Source organism: Seriola aureovittata, chromosome 13 (genome assembly GCF_021018895.1).
Source record: "Seriola aureovittata isolate HTS-2021-v1 ecotype China chromosome 13, ASM2101889v1, whole genome shotgun sequence".
NCBI classification, from domain to species: domain Eukaryota; kingdom Metazoa; phylum Chordata; class Actinopteri; order Carangiformes; family Carangidae; genus Seriola; species Seriola aureovittata.
The window spans coordinates 13,326,542-13,339,021 of NC_079376.1; the positions used below are offsets into that span (position 1 = coordinate 13,326,542).

The 12,480-nt window shown below is 40.7% G+C and overlaps 1 protein-coding gene across 1 annotated transcript in view; it reads left to right on the plus strand.

Moving 5' to 3' along the window:
- The first annotated feature begins 5,364 nt into the window (after positions 1-5,364).
- Positions 5,365-12,480, plus strand: part of asap2a (ArfGAP with SH3 domain, ankyrin repeat and PH domain 2a) — a 58,624-nt gene continuing 51,508 nt past the window's right edge. The window contains exon 1 of the mRNA XM_056392890.1: positions 5,365-5,927. Within this exon, the coding sequence (XP_056248865.1) occupies positions 5,802-5,927 (126 nt within the window). The 5' untranslated portion in view covers positions 5,365-5,801. The remainder of the gene's footprint in view (positions 5,928-12,480) is intronic.

A 12,480-nucleotide genomic window follows, 5' to 3' on the forward strand; every position in this document is an offset into this window, starting at 1 on the left:
CAGAGCTGCACTTCCATTTTTCTGATGACATTTAGCTCTTGTTCCCATCGAGTTCGAACGCACTTCTTATATGTTGCTTTGGACAGAAGCATCTGCCAAATGCATGTAATATAATGCCATTTTCAATGTATCCTTTAGCATACCTGTTCAATACACAGCAGTGTCGTGACCAGTTGTACATCCCCAGTACAGGGGCACTGCGAATTAATTATTTCTGAGATAATAATCACATGTGTGTGTGTGTGTCTGTGTGTGTTTGTGTTTTTATCCTGTGGTTTAACAATTAATATCCTGTGGTTTACTTTGCTTGGGGACCAGAGGAGATGATCAGCAATATACAGAGGGAGAATTCACAGCCTCTGATCTTTTATTATATATCAGGAACCAGTGAGAATGCACTGGTGGTGTCCTCCTCCTCACACTTTCTCAAGGCACCCTGAATAAATTGGGATGCTACACTATAGACTACAATGAAATAAGACTGGAATTTGTTTTCTGCAGTATGTGTACTTTTCCACAATGTAGAGAATTTTTTTTTTGCAAGGGTTTGCAAAGTGGAAGTGTGGAAGTGAAATGCTTGATTTAGCATCTCTAGTTATGGTAACTAGGAAACCAAGAAAGGACAGGGCAAGTTGACAAGCTGCCTGTCAGGATATAATGAAGTACAGAGACACTTGATATGCTCAGGCTCACGGGGCCAAATCCTAAGAGGAGCAATAATTACTGTAAAAGCCACTTGCTTCTAATGATGATAGTGAAGCAGCTGCAAACCCCTGGCTCTTAGCGATCATCACTCAGATGGGTGTGTGTGTGTGTGTGTGTGTGTGTGTGTGTGTGTGTGTGTGTGTGTGTGTGTGGGTGTGTGTGTGTGTGGGGGGGGTGGCTAAAAATGTCATGCAATTATTTTACAGAACATTATTTCTTGGGTGTCCTTCAGGGTGGCAAGGATAAATGAAAACCACAAACCAGAGCATTCCTCTGGTTGAAGTGTCTGGGCGTGCTCAGACGTGGGTATTAATGGAAAAGGCTAGAGCTATAGAATATAGGCTAGAAGTGTACAATCTCTTTCACCATAGCTGATGGTTTTCTTAGTTTTAACAGTGAACATTTTTTTTTATATAAGTCTTATTATTTAAACACAGAAATGACCTTATTTGTGTGCTATTCAGCAAAGAAAATGAACACAATCAATTATACGTTGACGTGTACAGGTCATATATTATAGTCAGCCACCTAGGACGGGAGAATTTTTAATCTCCACAAGTTAATTGAATGTCCTTTGTTAACTACACAGTGTGTAATTGCCTCCAATGCTGGCCTTTGACCCTATTGGCGTTTTCTCCTGGGTTGAAGATAATGTATGAGTCTGAGTGACTGATGAAAAATTTAGCGCCACAGTTGGAATACCGCTGTATAGTACTACATGATGATAACTTTCACTTTCTGTGAACAGGGACATGTCTGTACAGAGCATCCATTCATATAGGAGCTTGCCGGAACTCATTGTTGAGCCTCATCTCTGGGAATTTTTGAGAAAAGACAAGGTCTGTTACAGTTCACTGCCCTCCCCTCGGAGCTCCTCGCCTTCCAGTTGCCCCCCCACCCCCACCCCAACTCTTCTCTTCATCCCTCTCAGGTTCACCGGGCACTGCTTGTTCAGTTCATGCCAATGTGCAGCTACCTCATTTGTGTAACAAGCTCTCTCTTAATGCAGTCTTTATGTCAGTAATGTGGTCTGGGATCTGGGAGAAGTTGAGAAAAGTTCCCCACATCACAATGTTAACAGCAGTGGACCTGAGCTTGGCCCATTTCATCTACTTATGTGTTGGAAAACTTCAGCTGCTGGATGGTTAGAATTAGGCGCTAATTATTTTAAACAAAGAAGTCATTCATTCCACTTGTTTGAAACATAAGAAGCTGGATTTTGAGGTTATCCCACCTGTTACACAATCATGATGTCATGGCAGAGTAATTAGGAAAAAGTGACTCCTACTCAAATCCGCAATCCTCTTTATTGCTATGACATGTTGTCTGTTCCTGCTAACATTCAAATGCCAAATCAGTAAAACTATAGATTGGATGTTTGTGGCTCATTTGGACCAAAGAATGGGTGGACTGACACACCCTGTGCTTTCCTCTCTGAGTGAAATTCACAATTACAAATTACAAGAAGCTTTTCCAAGAGGGTCTCTGGGTACAGTATTACATCTGCTTTGGCTTTTATTCTGTCTGGTTGCACTTGGTTTCGGTTTTCCATCATCAGATCGACTTTGCTTTTAAAGGAAAGTGAAAATAATAACACATTGTGCACCAAAACAGTTAATAATATGGACATTTTCAGTTTTGAGGAGCTCTAAATCAGTTGAAAATGTTCAAACACAGCAGCCCTAACTGAAACATATCCAACAACTGCCACTCTGACTTGGCTGTAAGTAAGTTGTTTGCATGCAAACAAGGTCTATATTGAGGATGGGCTCTGCTGGTGAATGAGGCCTCTGTTCAGCTTAATAAAGCAGCTGTCAGCTTCTGCTCAGGCACCTTTTTTCATTGGACGCAGCAAATACAGCTTGCTTGTAAAATGTAAAAATAAAAACATTGATGATTATATGATAAAACAAAAGTACAGTATAGATAATTTATTTAAAGGCAAGATTCATGACGCAGTACATTTTACAGTCACAGTGTTTCCTTTTCCATTTTTATGATCCCTCATTGATATGCCTGGTTGCACTTTTCCAGGTCCCATAAAATATAAAACAATGTGCTTTTCATATAATGTTCTCAGCCTGTACCTGCTGGATGACATGACTATTCACCTTGGCTTCTAGTGCAGCTTTTCAAAAAGAGGAAAATCAAAGTGATGCAGCACTCACACTTTAGATATTTTTAGTTTGCTTTGGTCTTGATTTAAAGTTTGAAACCTGCATTGAGAAAGGCAGATGGCACTGAAAACATGAAGCCATGTCAGTGGTGAAGAGGAAGGCTGGTGTTGTTTGGATCTGCTGACCTCACTGACTGAGCTGCTGTGTCTCTGGATAGCAGATGTTCACTGGGAGTGCATGTGTATTCATTTCATAAGGGAGTTCAGGCCTGAGTAGCCAGTCAGGGTCAGCCTGGGTCTTGGGCTCCTCATTTAGCAGCTTGCCAGGAGACGCTGCAGAGCTGAAAGAATGTGTGAACACTGCCCAGATTGTGATTTAAAGGCTGCCCATGGTTTTGCCTCGGCCGCTGCGATACTATTTATACCGGTAGCCATCCTGCCGATGCTGAATGAGCTGGGAAACATTCAGCAGATAGATAGAGAAAAAAAAGTTTAGGGAACAGAAGCTGTTGTTTTTTAAACTCCCTTTGACAAAAATTCAGGCATGGGAGAGAGTCTTCACAAGTTTCAGGCTGTGCCTAATGATAGAATGTTTTCTTTCTCCTCCGCCTTTTTTCCCAACAGGATTTGGAGAGATATGGTCTTTTTTTTTCATTTTTATTTTTGGCTGTGGCCTATTAAAAACAGCCAAACATATTCTCACATGGGGCCTCTGTAATACAGCAGCTACTTTCATGTAAACTCTGGAGCACACACAGATACAAAATTGATAGTACTCTGTTAATTAGTGGTCTAATTAGTCTTTTTATCTGGTGCATTGTGAAAGCACACTAATGGGTTTCATTACCAGCTTTAGTGCTGATCCTACTGAGGTTTATCACCAAAGTCTGGATCTCTTTTCTCTGTTTATCAGAGGTGTAAAAAAATATTACCCAATCACAAGTTAGCAGGTTAGATTAGATACAGTACAGTGCACCTGTATTTACATCATGATGAGGCAGTAGGTTTGTGCTGTTGAGGCTTCTTAATTGATTCCTAATCCAGGAAATGCAGTTAATGAACTCTTTGACCATTTGACATTCTCCAAGAACTACAAGAATAAATGATAAAGTATTTTGCATCTAGTATTCCCAAGGAATTCTGCCTTTTGTAAAGTCTTAGTAATCAAATTCAATGGTAGTGTAGTTTTTATTACGTATAAAACTTTTAATTAAATACTACAATCCTTGCACTATGATACTGCATCATTTTTACACTGTTAATTGCTTCTCTATCTCCACCTTAAGAAAGAAACTACTTGTGGTGTTGTAATCAAGATGCTGCTTTTAGGTGCTGTCGGATTTTTGTATTACACATAGCCTGCACTGCATTGGATTAATCATGTGCCCAAATGAGTGGAATATATATGTATATTTGGGAAATCTGTGATCTGAGTTGGTGCCACATGCGCTACAGTATTTGGAAATTAATGAATGAAGTTGAATATCATTGATTGTCTTCTTCCCAATTCTACAACCGAAAGTTAGAGTGGGGTTGTTGATTTTTGATGTATACTGTAACAACAGAAATGCATAAGTTACCTTTTATACAGACAGAATGCCATTAACACTATCTATGGTCAAAAGACATTGTTATTTACTTCTGGGATGTGTAACATACCGCTGCTAACTTGTAAGTGATAGCCATTAACCAAAATCTCAACAAGCCTCACACTTTCATAGATGTCTGTGTAAACTAAACACAGGCCTAAAAGTGTTTCCCCATTGGGCCTCAGACCTGCATTATCCATATTTTCATGGACACAGAAATCAGTGAGAAAGGAGAACAGTCAAGACAAATTGTGAATTTGTTTGCACTGAAATAGGTTTTCTAGATTACTACAAAAGCTTACATGCAGTCCGGGTTTACATGCAGGTGGTCAGTGCTGGAAACCATAAACATAACCACTCGACCATAGGAATGGACAAAATGCTGCATATACCTATTTACAAGTGTTACAAAACATAATGTAAACTCTTAATGAGAAATGTTTTCATTAAGCAAAAAATATCAGCTCATGGACTAAACATAGGGAATTGTGCTGCCCCTGCACAGCTTGTTTACAACAATATATGAAAAGTTTTTAACTTTGTTAGTTTTAACTCTTCTTGACGTGTATTCCTAATATGACCTAATATTCAAGACTGGACCCCTTGAACCACGAGGACTCTTACATTGCTTTCATTGAAAATGCACAGTATCAATATGTGTGCTCAGTGCATGTACCAACTTTTTAAGTATATATATATTTTCATCAAACAGATTAATTTAATTGATGAAAACATTTTACAGTTTAACGCCACATGGTGGTTTAACTGAAATACCACTACCACTACTACCAGGATGTGGTGGTTTACGAGGAGCATTTGAAGGCAACACGAGTTCACGCCTTCCATGAATTCTGATTGGCTCCCAATTACCAGCCGGTGTTCCCCATTGGCTGCTGCGCGTCCATTGAATCCCCTCCTCTACCTTTGTCAATTTCTTGCGCTCCCGTTGAAACGTTTGGTTGTTGTTTCCCCGGGCTCGGAGGAAGAAGTTACTCGCCCCGCGCTGTCAGAGGTTAGGGAAAACCGAGAGAGGCTAGAGGAAGCTTCACTTTCTTCTGTGAGCAGAGGACGACCTGTGCAACTGAATGGAAAGGGAGTAGTGGGCCAAAAGGCAGGAGGGATATAACCTATCCATCACCTTGTAAGCAAAGCGCGGTGAGAGCGGCAACGCTGCCAACTCCTCCTCGAGCCAGCGTGCAACACTGAACTGTGTTGGGAGCAAACAAGGGAATGACATAAACATACCCAGAGATGGTTTACTACCCGCGGGGACCTTCAGAGACATTTCCGCAACTACTACTGCTGTGAACTTTTCTATCCTAAAACTGTACTGACGAGAGGGAGAGGATTAAGAAAAGTGCTTCTTCTTCTAATCAGCAAAGGGATTAATTATGCCGGACCAAATCACAGTTTCAGAGTTTGTGGCAGAGACGAATGAAGACTATAAATCGCCGACTGCCTCTAACTTCACCACAAGGATGTCCCACTGCAGGAACACAGTGGCTGCTCTGGAGGAGGTGAGTGACTCTGGTGGAACCGGGATTGTAGTCCCCCTTCTCCATGAGTTGATAAGGCAAACATCCACCAAGGATGCTTATTTTCTCCCTACCATGTATGTTTGCCTGATAATATGTTTAATCCAGAAAAAAAATAAAACATTTTCAAAATAAAATAAACCAGAGTAGTGTGTATGGTGAGAATATGCATCTTGCACCTAATTTTGGAAGAGCTGTTATAAATCTTTGTCTACACAGAGTAGTGGGTCATCTCTATTCAATTTGAAAATAAACTGCCGTCCACTACACTTCTACCCCATCCCTCATGCTTCATACTCTAATAACCTCAGCTATTGTACACCAGTGTGTGTGAATTTGGTCTGTCCCCTCAAGGATAAGCCAGGATAAGAGCAGTTATAGTCAAGTTGGTTATATTTACAGCAAATAACTCAAAATCATAAATCACAAATTTGCCTCCAATGGCTTTACAAGGACTTTACAACATACAACCCTTGATTTAGATAAGGGAAAACTCCCAAAACAAATCCTTTTTAATGGGGAAAAACACACAGAGGAAGGATCCTTCTTCTAGGATGTTAGACATGCAATAGCTGTCAGTGTATAGTGGAGGAAAACAGGGGAAACATTGAGAAAAAGACACACTATAAGGTAAATAGAGTGGGAACATATGCAGTAGACTGTGAGAAGAAAGGGCAATCATCTACATATAAACCACTTTCCAAGAAAAGTCATTGTAAGGATTCTGGCTTAATGATTATTCCCACAGTTAAAGGGGGAGAAATAACATGCATCTGCCCCAGTTTCCAGCTGCATTGCACTGCATGTGCACAGAGTACACTTTGTGTTCTTCCTTTAACTTGCAGGTCATCAGGAGGAAGGACACTTCCGCTTTGTTCCCTGACAGCCCACCACTGTCTCCCGCCCCCCCTTGTTATAGTTTCCCTACTTTGTGTGCTGTATGGCAGAGCCTCGCCCTGCCTGATGGTAAAAATAGAATTTCCCACATGAGCTGCTCGGTGTGTGTTATGTATGTTAGTGTGCCTCTGCTCTCTAAGTTAGGGAACGCTTGTAGACGTTAGGTGACGCGTGAGCAAATGGATCATTTCCTCCTGGTTTCAATCAGGAAAAGTTTTAATTGTAAAAACAGATATCTGAATGCTTGATATGTGCAGAGCCAAGATAAGTCGTTGCCGTCTAATGTCAGTTTTACTCAGCTAATCCATATCTGGGCTCCGTGTCAACTTCACTTTAAGCTCCCTGATTCTCTGTACCTGGTTGAGGGTTGTGGCTTTATTTTTAACCAGTGTTTGTGAAGGATTGAGGCAGGCAGCCAGACATACACCTGCTCAGGCTGACAGGTGCTTCACTTGGGCGTCCGACACTTTGCTACGCACTATTTCATTCAGACCTCTGCTGCTTCCTGTTTTTAAAATAGCAATTAATCTGCCATTGGGGATGATCTCAGCACAGTGCAGAGTGGAATGTGCTTTTCTGTAGAAGTAAGCAAATAAGTGTGTGGATTTTACTCCTTTTTAAATAGTAGCTCAGCAGTAATTGCCGGCTTGTGAGGCTGAATTGTTGGGTTGAGGATCCAATTCAGCAGCTTTTGTTTCAGCGTTCTGCTGCTGTTGAAGCTGCTGAATTGTTGTTGCAGAGACGTGGAGTGGCGTGTTGTTGTTTCACATTGACCTCCCCACGCTCAGGCTCAGGGAACAGAAGCCCTTATTGTTAGGACAACAAGACCTCGCTCACTTTGGTCTGTTTGACCAATTAAACACAGCAGAGGACGGGGGAACACTTCCACTTATTGTCTGCCAGCCTGCCCGAAATCTCAAACACACGCACGCAAACAAAAACACATTTACATATGTATATGCACAGGCACCCACAGGCGGTGGGCATCTTTTTAAAGTTTAAAAAGCATCTCTCTTTTTTGTTTTTTTATATATTCCTTTTTGCATTTCTTAAAAGAGTTTAACTACCCATCAAGAGAATGACTCTTTCACCCTTGAGTGTTATGCAAAGACATCAGAACACCATTTATTCATGAGGACTAAATGAAAAAATAAAAATATCAGACTTTGCTGTTTTTCAGCATTGTGCTGAGCTTCAAACAATGTGCTGATTCTGATTTTCTGTAGAATAGCAGTTTGTTAAATAAGCGCTCACTTCTTAGTTTTCACCCTTGAACTGACAGCTGAGGACAGGCTGATTGGAGCAGCACAGTGTTCTGTAATGCTGCAGTGGGCTGGTGTATAATTTCATGAGATGCCTCATGTTTTGTGAATTGACACCTCTGAGTTTTGATAATGGGGTGTCTGTGTTTTTGCTGACTTCCAAGACTTTTGCTCCTAGTCTCCTGTTGTTTCTTATACATTAATATTTTAGATATGATAATCCTAGGTGTAAAGATGTGCTGATGTTTGCATTAAAATATATATTTTTATTGTTTCACCCCATATTTTTGGAAGTGCAGTCGGCAAGCAACAGAGGAGTGTGATGCACATCTCATTCTTAAAGCGAGGCCTCATATTTGGATGCGCCCTAAATCACTAATACATGTGTGTGGGTATAACCTGTTGACAAGTGTGATTCATTTGTCAGTAGAAAAGTGTTTATTAACGTGAAAATCTGCTGTTCTAGATGTTTAAGAAGTCCTGTTTGCTGTTTCTAGCAAATTACAAAGATGTTTTGGGGATATTAACTATTTACTGTGTACCGGGTGTCGGTGGAAGACCAGGTGCATACAGACCACACATTGATATAAAAACCACCATCATTGTAATGAAACAAACACAAGTAGTTTTCAGTCTACAGTGCAGCTTTAATGTTCTGAAGCTTGTTGTTGTTGTTGTTGTTTACTGTGCAAAAAAACCCTACAATTTCCTGTCACATTTCTGCCTTGTGTTTTAATGTGTTATGATGACTTCAGATTGTTGGCAAAAGTTATAGCGCGCAGCTTCTGTCAATAATGAATGGCTAAATGAATAGTTTTGAACTATCCATCATGCTCTTTGCTGATTGTTTAGGCTGTTGTTTCTTCTCAAGTGAAGCTTTTCCTCATGCATCTCCCTCTCCGTTTACCAGACCACCTTAACTGAAATGTATGAAATAATTTGCATCTAATGATCTAATTTCCAATTTGAGCTGTTTCAAATAGCTGGCACACTTACTATCTCACCTACTGACCCCTGGGTCTGGTTGTTTATAGGAAGCCTTTAAACACATTAACAGGAGAGGCAAATCAGGCACTCAGAGGTTTTACGTAAAAGGGCGCATGATGCTGTGTAATTATTTCTTTCTAAACTTAATTGCATCTGACATAATCTTAATTAGGCTAGTAGTTTTAAACTGCTGGCTATTAAGAGGCCATCCAGAGAGATTCTGTGCATGTGTGTGCATGTCTATGTGTGCGCTGGTAAAACCACAGCAATAAAAACCTGTTTATCCAGTAAGAGGATGTTGAGCTTTGCGTCCTGGGCAACCCCACCCCCCACCCCCCCTTGTGCTCCTGTAACACATGGTTTTTCTTCCTGTACACTTGAGGGAGAGTACACACTTTTGGGGGGAAAAAAGAGCTCAAGGTATCTGATTTCTCTTCAAAGTTTCATTCACAATGATCTGAATGGCAAGTAGTGGTTACTGTAGTACTGTAGTAGGTCCTGACAATAACAGTTTTGTCAGTTTCTGATGTGAAGTTACGCCCATTTTATTACCTATTGTCGTGGTATTCAGAACATCGTAAATGGAGATAGCTCTTAAATGAAAATGCTGTGGCTTGTAAAAGCTATTGGCATTTGTTGTTGGAAGTGTTTTTCTTCTAGTTAGTAAGTGTTACATTGAAATGGCGAGAACTCGATGCATAATTCTCCATATTTGAAGAAGTACCATCCATTTTCCTTGTTGGTTGCTTAACAACAGTGTTTTCATGAGGTAAACCACTTCAACACAAAGCCAACTGTGCGCTCAATGCTCTGTGTGAAAACCCTCACAAGTTCCATTGGTAGGAGGCCTCAGCCCCGAGGGCAGAGCTGACCTCTGTGTTAAGTACTGATCAGGGTGAAAATGCTTTTTATCTCACCCAAGAAAAACTGACGAGGATGTCTGCAGGATATCTGTCTGAGGCTAGGAACTGGCACACATTGTAGTTGTCTTTGGTCTATTTTTTGCATCTGTGACTGTTGTTATGCCCCAGTTACTGAAACCTGCCAGACGGAGAGAAACTCCTAAAATGATGCAATCAATAACGTTGTCTCTGAGAACAAATCTCAAGTGCATCCACTTCTAGCTCAGGTATGAAGACAGGCATATTTGTGTAATCTCACAGTGTTGAGCCTAGCTCACAGAGCGGTTGTGGCAGGTGTGTAAAGCTGGTAAAGATGGTAAATTAATTCTCTGCCAGAGTGTGGCAGTTATTGGGATCACTGTGTACTACATGAACAGACCTCTCAAAGAGGCGACTAACTGAATACAATGGGTATGAAAACGGATCTGACTCATGCAGTCGACTGCAGAAGCTCGCTGATTATTAGGGCTTGTGGCTGCAAAACAACCATCACTACTTGACATTCAATACAAGCTTTTGTGTTGTCAGCATTGTAGCTCTTTGATCAGTCTGTCAGCTGCACATTGTTGCACAGACAGAGACGCAATGTGTTTCATGACATTACAGCTGCTTTGTAATTTAGAGTCGTTTGACAGGTAGAAGGCTTGCTTATAATGCAGTCTTGAACAATGCTTCTTATTGTGGCATAAATACAAGTGTCCTGAAGTTGTTTTGGACCCTCCTGACTCATAAGCAAAGTTCTGTCTGTCCCTCTTGCCTTTGACACAATTGATCATCTTGTTAATCTACTACTGAGAGTAGGAACCAGCTTGTTACTTCTAAATGTGGGAAAACTACATAACTGGACATAACTGGACAGTTTTGACCTGGTTGATGCTGAAATTAAAGTCTTTTACTTGTGGTCTTGACCCATTTCCTACTTCCTTTTTAAAACGCTTTTAAATCGGTGTCTGAGGAGATCCTTAAAATTATTAATGACTCTACAGCTGAGTGTTTTCCCTACAGCATTTAAGATGCACTTGTTAAGCCTCTTTTGAAAAAAAGTAATCGAGATCCATTTCTACTCTGTAACTACAGACAAATCTCCAATCTTCTGTCTTAAAGTAAAATTTTAGAAAAACTGGTATACACGCAATTAACTAGTTTTCCTCATAAAAACAAGTTAGAAATGTTTCAGTCTGATTTCCGGGCTTATAGTAATACTAGCTCAACCAGTTAAAAAATGAAATTCTCTAGAACTTGACCCAATCCAGCAGGCAAGAAACCTCAGAATCATCTTAGACTCAGAATTGAACTTTAGGGTTCATGTGGTGTTTGTCACCAAATCTGCTGTTTATCATCTCAAAGATACAGTTAAATTACAGCCATTTCTCACTCTGAGTGACACAAAGAGACCAATGCACTGTTTTATACCCAGTAGACTGGACTATTGTAATGCTGTCCTATCTTGTCCGTCCAAAACATTTGTAAATAAGTTACCATTGATTCTGAACTCTGCTGCCTAAGAAAACGCATGACACCCAGAGGTCATTACACTGGTTGCCTGGTTGCCTTGTCAGTTTCCATATTGATTTTTAAAGTTCTTTTTACTTGTTTTCAAATCACTTTGTGGTCTTGCACCAGCCTACTTGTCTGACATTGTATGAACCAGCACAGCCTCTCAGGTCCTCTGGCACTTTTCATTTTTTAGTTGCTCCAAATTAAAGGACAAAACCTTTGTTGAGACAGCTTTCAGTTTTTATGCTCTGCGCTGTTGGAACAGTCTGCCTGAGGTCCTGGAATATTTTATGGGCATTATTTATTCTGTTGAATTGCACAAACCTGTTTAAAAGGTGCTCTACACATAAGTTTAAGTTTTAATTGAGTAAATTTGATGAAATTGTTGTTTACTGTCTTGAGATCACGGCAGTGGAGAGATCTGATATTTGGCTTCCTGTACAAAATTTTATTTGCATGGTTTTATGTGTATTATCTTAAGTGGATTAATTATTGTAGAAGCGGTATCTGTGTGCACAAATAATCCATCAACAACCCTGTACTGTTAATAGGCCTGTATCCCAAGAGAGAAAACAGAGCTGCTGCACAGTCTACTGTATACCCTCCTCTACATAGTGCCAGAAACTCACCCAGCCAGTAGGCCTCTCCCTCCCATATCCCTTTGTCCAGTTTATTCATATTTTGCTGATGAATAATGGTTATTTATAGCCAAGTCAGCTTTTCATGGTCCATTACTGGTGTTGAGGGGGGTTGGGGGCGCCTCAGCCCTGAAGCCTAGCGTCATTAGTCTTCCATCTGGCTATTCTTTAATCCAACAGAGGTCCATCACACCGGTATGCCAGCTATGCACTGGTAAAGCGTGTTGCCTAGCTGCTTGATTTTTGTGGAGATTATTGGAGAGTACCTCTGGGAATGCTGATGGTGTTCAAAACATGCCCAGGTAACTATTGGCTCTGGTTGTGCAGGCTGTACCAGCCTCCAGTCTGGTTC